The 10,865-nt window shown below is 37.7% G+C and overlaps 2 protein-coding genes across 2 annotated transcripts; both read left to right on the top strand.

Moving 5' to 3' along the window:
* Positions 1–2,278: 2,278 nt before the first annotated feature.
* Positions 2,279–4,415, top strand: LOC133200016 (uncharacterized). The gene is made up of 2 exons (XM_061335786.1): positions 2,279–2,493; positions 3,416–4,415. The coding sequence occupies exons 1-2, from the start codon at positions 2,279–2,281 to the stop codon at positions 4,413–4,415; spliced, it is 1,215 nt and encodes a 404-aa protein (XP_061191770.1).
* Positions 4,416–6,820: 2,405 nt separating this feature from the next.
* LOC133200015 (uncharacterized protein F54H12.2-like) lies at positions 6,821–8,137 on the top strand. The gene has a single exon (XM_061335785.1). The coding sequence runs from the start codon at positions 6,821–6,823 to the stop codon at positions 8,135–8,137; it is 1,317 nt and encodes a 438-aa protein (XP_061191769.1).
* The last annotated feature ends 2,728 nt before the right edge of the window (positions 8,138–10,865 follow it).

The following is a 10,865-nucleotide window of genomic DNA, read 5'->3' as shown; positions in this document are numbered from 1 at the left end:
GGCCTATCTTCTAGCATATATTACAGCAATTTACAAAACATGTTATTTATATAACCCTATAGGTTAACCAAAAAGTCCACCATTTTTTTCTCATAACATTAGTTCTAGGGGGAATAGTTTCTTTTAAGCTTTCGTTCAAAGTCGACACCTTTGTCTTTTGAAAGTAGCATGTCTAAAATTGTGAAACCCGAGTCCTTACCCCCCCCCCCCCCCCTTGGACAGCACGACTTTATCCCAGGAAAACCATTGTCAGCCGCGTTAACCGAGACACATGTAGGGGACCAGTTTAATATTGCCGCCGCGTCCCGAATGTAAAATTTCCCAGCATCCCCAGATGCTCATTTTACGGTGAGGAGATAAAACATACTGTGGACAATATTGTGCACTAGTGGGGGGTTTTTGAAAAACGAAAAGCAATCAACTAATTTTTATCAGTAGGTCTCACAGAAATCAAAAACCCCCACAACCATATTTGTAGGGAACGAGAGATTTCCCCACAATTCTTAACTTTCCACATAAGAAAGGTCCTTTTTCAAGTGTGTTTCCCAGAAGTTGGTAAACGCGGGTCTCTCTCTCTCTCTCACCCACACCCGCTCGCTCACACACAACCTCCCTTACACACACTCACTCACATGTAAACATGCATACACACTCTCTCCCTCATACACACACACATACTCTCTCTCACTCTCTCTATCCGCGCATATTTTGGTATATGGAAGCAATTATATCTAGTTTTTTGGGATATTATGCTTCACATTTCAATTAAAGTATATCTTAAAGTTTTTTTACTGAATTTAGAGTTCATTGTCATCCAGGAAAGCTTCGTTTAATTATAAACGATTTATATTAAGCGCTGTTTACAACTTCTGGAAAAAAGTTTGTTATACGCATGCTCCTGCCTAAGCAGTAAATACTGTAAACCTTATACATCCTTCCTGTTATAGTGGTGATGTAGCTCCAATGTAGAGCGTTTGCCCGCTGATAAAGCGAACGGGGTTCGAGTCCCGAAGTGCGTGGAACAATTTTTTTTTAAATTCAAAACGGAATTTTTTGATGTGATGTGATGTTACTTGAAATAATTAATTGCTTTCAGAATATGTTAAAAAATATATATATTTCCTATCATTAGGACATGGACAACACATGGAAATGAGCGACTATGATACAGGAACCTCAAGTTTTTTAAATGTTATTTTCTTAGTGCAAGGTATCTTTTTGTCAAGATAACACGCTGTTTTACTGATTCAGATTAAGTGAATGAGAACAAAAATGAATCGATTAATTGACTGTTAAATTAATGAATCGAGAAATCAGTGTATTTCAAGAAGTTCGGTTTCAGATTGGTCAAGTTAAGATGAAATGACAGAAGAAGAAGAGGAAGAAGTCATAGCTCATCGAAGTATTGACAATTTGTTTATCATTTTATTTTTATGCCCATGTAATCGAAGATTCAGGGATATATAGATTTTGCCCTGCCTAAACGGGGTATCAATGTTTCACAATCATATCTTGTAACGTTAAGAAAATCGATACTTCATATTGATAATGGCGTTTTAATATTCATATTTACGAAGATTTTTATACATCATAGGAAAAAGAGGTCGGCCATCAGGATCAAAGCGGCAGTTTTCCGAGGAGGAGTACGAACCTGCTGATGAACTCGGCGATTCAGCCAATCAGGGTTTGTTTTTATTTGTTTACTGTTTTTTTTTCTTGAAAGTTAAATCGAATTTTCTGCTGCAACAAAAAAAAGGTATTCTTTACTTTGATAGAGAACAGGAAGAGGAATTTTCTCCCGGTTGACATGGTGCTTGGCATCATGTGCTGTACAAGTCGTTGTGTGACATTATTCAATGCCGACGAGATAGTCAGCCACAGAGAAAACTACCAAAGTCTAAACAACCATGAGAGTTGAAGTACAAAATAAATTATGAAAACATTAAAAATAGCAAGATAACCCTCCGTCCTCTTTATCTCACCAGAGATACTTGCCCTGCACGCAGAACACAAAATAAAATTATTTTGGAAATAAGTGATAAATCCAGTCTTTCATAAAAATGCGAAAAAGGAGTAGATTTGAAAAAAAATAGTAAGGGGGGTAGTCTGGGGTCTATTTGGGGTCAATGACGTCGTGGGTCCGTCTGGGGTCACCCTCAAAGCATGAACCCGTCTGGGGTCATCACAACATTGGGTCCGTCTGAGGTCATTCAGCAGGGTATATATATATAAATTTTCATTTTTTTTAAATATCGCTCATACACACTAAGCTCTAACCATGGATGGTCATGTTACACAGTACAAGTGGAAAGTACTAGCATGGAACTCTTTGGGAAGAGATAAGAAGAAATGGACACTTTTAGAGAGTCGATGGTTTGATAAAAAGAAAGAGTGTATTGCTGATTATAGAGAAAAAATGAAAGAAGGATACGATGTCGCAGACTGTTGGGGATCCGAGGAGTACCTACTAAAACGGCGAGTTATGCCTAAAAAGTACTGTTGGTAGTCAATTAAATAAACAAAATAGTGTGTGTTAAATATGGATAAAATACAGAAGAAAGTTCGTTTTGACAATCACGTACAAACAATATTGATACCATACGAAGAAAGGAAAGGAGTGTGGATGCAGTATGCCATAGATAGAGCTCATTTCAAAAGGAGAATTGAGCAAACTGAAATTATGTTGTCATCAATTCTCTCAAAGTGACATGATCGATGTAAACTGGTGTATCTAGCAAACTGAATCATTCTTCCTACGAAGTAAAAAGGAGTGAACTGACAATGGAGAGGGAATTAAGGAGAGTAAAATTTCAATGGACCAGAATGTTGGAACATATTTTGCATGTCTTAACCAAACGGAAAGATGACATCTTGATACACATTTCATGTCTCATGAAATGTGTTAAAATGGTACTCGCTATCAAAGCACAGGTCAAATTTATGAAAAGAAGAAATGCGAAAGTGAGTGAAAAGGACTGGAAAAAACTTGGCAATTTATTGGAAAGATTTAGGTGGCTGACAGAAGAAATGGACAACAAGCTTCATCGTCTTGTTCATAAAACAGAAACTGTACGTCGACCCAATACCCTTTATGTGCTGAGGGGAGTGTTGAATACTGTAGAAACTATTCTTAACGTATTATCAAAAACTCTTGCCTTTATCACCAAAAACCCTTGTCTTTTATCACAAAAAACAATGAAATAAAAATTCGGTTAATACTGTATATGGCTACGGTCAATTCAGTCTAAGGTCAGGATGATGCTATTACATATTAAATGGACAATTCTGCGGTCACATTTTTAAAAGAACTACAAACTTGATGAAAATGTCTAAGGTCATCAACCCACGTGATAAATTGTTATAAAAACTTGGTGGATACAAACATTTTTCATCAGATGTGAGTTGATCTTACAAGACGCAACAACCTTTTAGCCGATAGGGAGCAAAAACATCAGGACCTTATTAAAGTGAACTACACCACTCTGGTTAAGAAAATGACGACCTCTTCGGTTGTCGGGCATCTCCTTTTCTCTAACATTATAACAGATGAAATGAGACAACAAATTGAAGCAGAAAAATCCAGTTACGACAGAAACAGAAAACTACTACATATAATTCTCCGTGGTGGACCAAAAGCTTTCAGGGGTCTTCGAATGGCTCTGATGAAATCCAACCAAACTGAGTTATCCAAGCTCCTCTCTGCCGGTGAAGATGCCATGTCCGAGTACGAAAAAAGGTTAACCATGGCCAGATCCTTACTTGTGAACACGGCTGAAAAACGATATTTTGAAAACAAACCAAAAAGGGATCCTGTAGAACGACAACTGTCTCAAAACGTGCGACGCAGCATCAGTCTGGATGATTTCAACGAAATTTTCCTCACAGCTGTGTCTTTCAAAGACAAGATCAATATACACATTCGTCACTTTACATCGACCAACAATGGTATGATTCCGACAAAGGGAGTAACATTTCCGTTATCCAGATGGCTGATGTTTGAATCCATTCTGCCTGATATCCAAAATTATCTGCAAAAGAGATCGAATGAAGAAATGAAATGGCATATTGGAGGTGGGGTGTACGTCTCCAACACTCCCGGCTATTCTACGGTGGACATAAGACACTTTTGGAAGCCAGATGACGCCCCGGAACCTGTTCCAACACGGAAGGGTGTGACTCTGAACAACCATAAACTGACCAGATTACTGCAGGCCGTTAAGGAAGTGCGAGAATGTGTTCCCGAATTAAATGACATAGACCTATGTGCATTCAGTGAATCCCATCAAAATCAACTTGGAATGTTGAGTTGCCCAGAGTGTACTCCATTTGGATATGAACCTAAGGAAGATGTGTCCCTGAAATGTAATGCCGGCGCCTCACAAGACTTGCAGACAATCAAAAGTGACATTGAATAACAGTAATTGTGATCAAAATTATTTTGTACATATGATTGATTGATTGATTGATTGTTCTTGTTTAACGCCGGATCGGCAATATTTCAGCCATATTTCGGCGGTTTGTACATGTAAAAAAAAAACTTTTAATGAAAAAACCTTTTAATGTTCAATTGCATCATGATATTTATAATAAAATAATATAAGTACAAAACAAATGACTTACGATTAATTTTGTACATAATGCAAGACAGACAAGAAGCACTGATCAGTCAGGTACAGGATGTCAAAGTATACAGACTATCTGAAAGAACTCTACTATACCCCCGGAAATCCAGGGGCGTTTGGAGGTCCTGAAAAACTCTACCAAGCCGTAAAACAAGATGGAAAGTATAAAATAGGAAGAATTAGAATCAGGCAATTTTTGAACAACGAAGATCTTTACAGTTTGATGAAACCTATCCGTCGTTCATTTCCGCGCTCAAAGGTTGTTGTGAACACCATTGACTCCATGTGGGACGCTGATTTAGCAGATGTCAGCAATATTTCTTCCGAAAACGATGGTTATAAATTTTTGTTAGTGCTAATAGATATATTCAGTCGCTTTTTATTTATAGTACCTTTGAAAAATAAGCAACACCAAAATATCACAGAAGGTCTAAAATCAGTTTTCACACAGGACGAAAACCTCAAACGCTCAGAACAGATAAAGGGAGCGAATTTAAAAATCGCTGGGTAAAAGCGTTTTTAAAAAAGAAGGGTGTCCATGTCATATACACCCAAAATGAAACTAAAGCAAACTATGCCGAAAGAGTTATTCGTACCATGAAAAATCTGATGTATCGTTATTTTCTGAAAAATAATACATACCGTTATGTTGATGTCTTACAAGATTTAGTTACTAGTTATAACCAGAGACCTCACAGATCTCTAGAAGAGCAAGCACCTGTTACTGTCACCAAGGAAAATGCAGATGAAGTGAGACTCATTTCCTATCTCAGTACCAAGAAAAAGAATCCTGTGAGCAAAAGCAAGTTGGGAAAACCAAATAAATCGTTAGGTAAAAAGAAACGGGCTAAACCAATTTTTATAAGTACAAAGTAGGAGATGACGTACGTATTTCACAGCTAAAACATCCATTTCAAAGAGACTACCAGCAAAAATGGACTGAAGAGTATTTTAAAGTGTCTAATCGCTACAAGAGAGCTGATATACCTGTGTATAAAATAAAGGATTTAGCCGATGATCCAATAGAAGGCACTTTTTATGAATCGTAACTTCAAAAAGTCATGAAGTCGGGGGATATACTGTATAGAGTGGAAAAAGTCTTGAGAAAGAGAAAGCGTGGTAACACAAAGGAAGTGTACGTAAAGTGGGACGGATGCCCACTAAATTCAATTCGTGGATTCCCGAAAATTCCCTAGAAAACACCAAATAAAAACAGTTTTCTTCCACGAATCATCATCAGTCAAGATGAGCCTTCGAATGGTGTTGAGGTCTACAGACAGCTCAGAATATTTTGACAATAAACCCAATTGTTTTCGAGTTCAGTTGAATAAACAAATTCTATTGGATGGATACTGGACAGTTGCTTTAACAGAATTTACTGCAGAGAGCTGGGATCCAACCAAGAAAACTCCCGAGGTGTATATATGCTGTGACATATGTGAGGAAACAATTGTTGGCGGAAAGGACATACCCCTCTTACGGCGAGTTGTTCTTGGAGAAAAACAGGAGAACAACATTATCTATACGTTACCTTATTACCTTCCCGTAAAGACTGGACAATTACAACAGATCTGTATATATATAACGGACAGAGCAGGCAACTTGGTGTCATTCCTAGACGGACCGGTGAGCGTTACACTTCACTTTAAGAAGTTTCCTTACGTTTTATGATGAATAGTCAGACGTACATCAGCGACCCTAAAATCTGGGAAGCTTTTTACAAAAACATGGCTGAGAAAAAGTTCAGCCCATATAAATATAGACCCTAACAAATTGGAAGGGGTGTGAGAAAACGAAGATCTTACGTAATTCCTATTACTGTGGAAAGGACACAAGTAGACCTCATTCACAGTTAGAATCCGTAAACCCTATTCCCCAAGTGACACTCGTGGCTGCCGTGGAAGAGAGAGCAAAAACGGAACATGCAAAAGACATAAAAGCAGGCGCCCCTTAATCAAGGTCACCAGGGGTATAAAAAGACCATCACAACACCCCTCCTTTATTTCTACCAAAAAATTGAAGACGGTAACATCGCGAAAGAGCAAGAAAACCAAACTTGTGAAGAAAACATCAGTCTCCAGAAAGAAAACAAACGGAAGATCTAAAAAGCGTCATACACCCGTGGTTAAACGGACATCACAAAAGCCCAAAAAACTCTTTAAGATTGATAGATACAAGAACGCTTTCGAGCAGTAAAGATGGCCTTCCTAAGCCGTGATGATAAAGACATAGCCCAACCAATGGAACTTTCACTCTTTGCTTCACCCACTAATCAGGTAGCAGTCGAAAAAGTGTATTTTACGGAAGCCAGACCGATTTCCAGTATTGGAGTATCAGATACTCTCATAGAAATCGTCGTATCTGGATCGGGAGCCGAATATATCGATTTAAAAAGAAGTCGATTGTATGTGAAAGCCAGAATTTTGAAAACAGATGGTTCCTCATTAGCGGCCAACGAAAAGACTGGAATTATCAATCTACCATTGCAAAGCATGTTTTCTCAGATGGATGTCTACTTAGATGACAAATTGGTTTCCTTCAATACGAATAATTACCCTTGGAAGGCATACCTAAAAACAGTCTTGTTTGGTGGAAAAGAGGAATTATCTTCCCAGAAGCAGTCCCAGTTGTTTTTTAAGGACGAAGGAAACTTGGGTGACGCTAACGCCTACAATGGTGGCAATTCTGGACTAGTCTTGCGCTATGGTTATACACAGGAGAGTAAGGTTTTTGAACTGGAGGGTAACCTGATGGAGGACATTTTTGACATCGACAAATACCTGATAAACGGCGTAGATATCTACATTAAGCTTTTTAGATCTAGTGCACCTTTTGTACTGATGTCAGGACAGAGCACTCCGGCGTACAAACTACAATTGCTGGATGTCGTGTACAAAGTGGCCAAAGTTCGAGTAGATCCTGGTGTTTTGCTGAACCACAGCAAGCAAATAGAATCTACCCCTGTGAAATACACCATTTCAAGAAATGAATTGAAAATGAACACCATTCCTAAAGGATCTACCGAATTTTACTGGGACAATATTTTTCCTCAGGCAGTGCCCGACCGTATCGTTGTGGGTCTGGTAGATCAGAAAAGTGTGAATGGGGATTACACAACTAATCCGTTTAATTTCGAGCATTTTGGTTTAACAGATGTAGGGATATGCGTAAATGGAGAAAGCGTCCCAGGCAGACACTTAAAAACCGATTTCACGACAGGACATTATTCTTCAGCATATGCTCGACTGTTTGAGGCTTCTGGAAAATGGAATCAAGACGCAGGTCTATTAATCACCAGAGACAACTTTGGAAGTGGATATTCTCTGTTCGTCTTTACCATAGATCCCTGTGGTTTTGGTGAAGAATATTTAAACCTGATTCGAAGAGGAAACACCAGATTCGAACTAAAGTTCAAGCAAGCAACAACAAAAGCTGCCAACGTTTTGGTGTTTGCGACCTTTTCCTCTCTACTTGAAGTGGACAAGTCCCGGGACATCAATTACATTCAACCTTGAATTCAACACAGCTCCTCAATTTCGTGAACAATGAACCTAACCTAAAAAGATTTGCTAAAGGAGTATTTGCCAGTAATACCTTACCGGAAGTCGTGCCGTTTTACCCAAGTGCCTTCATCATCAATACTCAACCTTTACCATTTCCAGGAGAACACTAGGTCGCTGTAATTAGGTCTTTCCACCTTTCTGTGGAAAGACCTCTTGAAATGCTTATGTTTATTATTATTATTATTATTTTTCTTCCCGGACTTTTGAAACTGCAAGACTTATCGAAAAACTTTATAGTTCATGATACTGGATATCAAAAGTTATTCCGAAAAACGACCCCCGTGTTTGACCTATGACCTCTTACGAAGTTATCGCCCCTTTTGCAAGTATAGCTTGTTATCGCTACTCCTTTGAAACCGTAAACCGTAGAGGTATGGAACCTGCACCAATGTCTTCGACTAATTGAGGGGACTCTTCAATCTTTTCATTGCGAAAGAATTCGTCAACCCCTTTTACGAGTTATTGCCCCTGAAAGTTTTTGATGTTTACGAATAATTAAAAATTTTCAAAACGATAAGTCGTATAGACATAGGACCAACTGCATAAGATTCATTGACCTTTGACCTTAAAATATATGCAAAGGTCAAGGTCATTCAAAATTTGAGAAATTCAGCTGTTTTATATCTCTTTTGTCTTTCAAAATATACTAAATATATTTGCATCATTAATATGTCCTTTTAAAACTATTTCAAAGATTTCATACTTGTCCCCTAAGATTTACCCCTTTAAAAGTTATTGCCCCTTTTACTGAAAACCTTGTTAACGCTACTCCTCCGAAACCGTAAACCATAGAGGCTCAAAACCTTCACTAATGTCTTCAGGGTCTTTAGACACAACTTCAATCTATCAGTGCGAAAGTATCCAATGACCCCTTATATGAGTTATCGCCCTTTAACGTCGTTACACTTACTATTAAACCTTATAACTTTAAAACTAACGGTCGTAGAAGCATGGGGTCAAGTGCAATGTGACCTTTGACCTTGAATATTTGTTCAAGGTCAAAGGTCAAAGTTATTTCAAAAAATTTAAATTTTTCATTTTTTCTATCTTTCAAGCCATTTATGGATTCTTTTTGTATAAAAATTAACTTTAGAGAGTAAAATATGAAAAATATATGAAATTTAAAGAAGGTGGAAAGACCTCTAATTGTTCGAGAACAATTAGTCTACTAGTTATACACAGTTCCTCGGAGGCTGATTTTTTCGACAGTCTCGGAAAACCTCCAGAAAATTACAAGGAGATTGAAAACTTTATTTACAAGAACAGTGCATATTGCAATTTTAAATGTAAAAGACTTCAACCATCCTATTCTGATTTATGTGGGCTTTATGTACTTGTGCTTTTAATAGCTAGATTGTGTCTTAAAATGTCATTATCAAGTGTTTATACTTTATTTTCTAGTAGCATTCAACTAAATGATGACTTTGTACGTAGTTTCATACATGAAATCTTGTATCAATAAAACATAAACACTTGTTCAGTTTTACGAGTCATGTCATTAAAGAATTAGTAGAAGAAAGAGAAACATAGCAACTCAGAGCGAATGGTGGAACACAAAATCCTTACTACCATTTTCAGCACCCACCACAATTTTAATTTGTGGTAGTACGCAAAGCGGAAAAACATTTTTCACTAGATGACTCCTAAAAAATGCAGATGGTATGTTTTCCACTTCTGTCGATAAAATCGTCTATGCTTATTCTGAATATCAACCCATGTTTGACGAAATGATGGCTGACATACCGAGACTCATTCTTCATCAAGGATTACCCTCCAAGGAAGATATAGAGCAGTATACAGAGGGTGTAAATCACACGATAGTCGTATTGGACGATCTTATGCTACAGGTCGCGCAATCTCAAGATTGTGTACATCTTTTTACGGTTACTTCTCATCATCGTAACGTTAGTACTGTGATGCTCTCTCAAAACTTGTGCCCTCCTGGTAAATATGCCAGGACCATATCCCTGAACTGTCTAAATGTGATTTTATTTAAGAATTACCGTGATTCCCGCCAGATCATTACCTTCGGTTCACAAATATTACCAGGATGTGTTCCGTTTTTCAAAGCAGCATACGAAACTGCAACACGTCCAAATTTTGGTTATTTACACGTTTGTTTAGAACCTACCCAGAACAAAGAGTACCAACTGCGATCTCACATCTTGCCAGGAGAGGACATGGTTATTTATCAACCTCTATAAATACTTGATCACAATTTATTCATACTGCAAAAATGAACCGAAGAATACGGAAGCAGAGGGCATTTTTACATTTTATGCTTAGTTCAAACATCGCTCAACAGAAATTAATCGTTAAGTCTTTGACTAGTGAACAATACGATGTCATCAGTGAAATCGCCCTAAATATTTACACGGGAACTTATCCTCTGACGAAGAAGTATATAAATCAGCCGAAACCTTACCAGACGTACATTCGATCACTGGGATCGAGAGAAGTCAGTACGAAACAGAAACGTGGGATTTTATTGAAACATCTACCATTAGTATCATTGTTACTGAAACCCATTGTTCATCATATGGACAAAAATGGCAAGAGAAATGATACTAGTGCCAAAATTAAAATATGAGCATCTCCTACAAAGAATTGAGAAAAAAGAAGAGCCTGTTAAACCTGACATCGTGAATGACAACAAGGATCAAAAACAGATGTCTGAAAA

The sequence above is a fragment of the Saccostrea echinata genome, unplaced genomic scaffold (assembly GCF_033153115.1).
Source record: "Saccostrea echinata isolate AGI-Se365-2 ecotype Australia unplaced genomic scaffold, CSIRO_AGI_Sech_v1 ptg000036l, whole genome shotgun sequence".
Lineage (NCBI taxonomy): Eukaryota > Metazoa > Mollusca > Bivalvia > Ostreida > Ostreidae > Saccostrea > Saccostrea echinata.
This window is presented reverse-complemented; position numbering and strand designations above follow the sequence as displayed.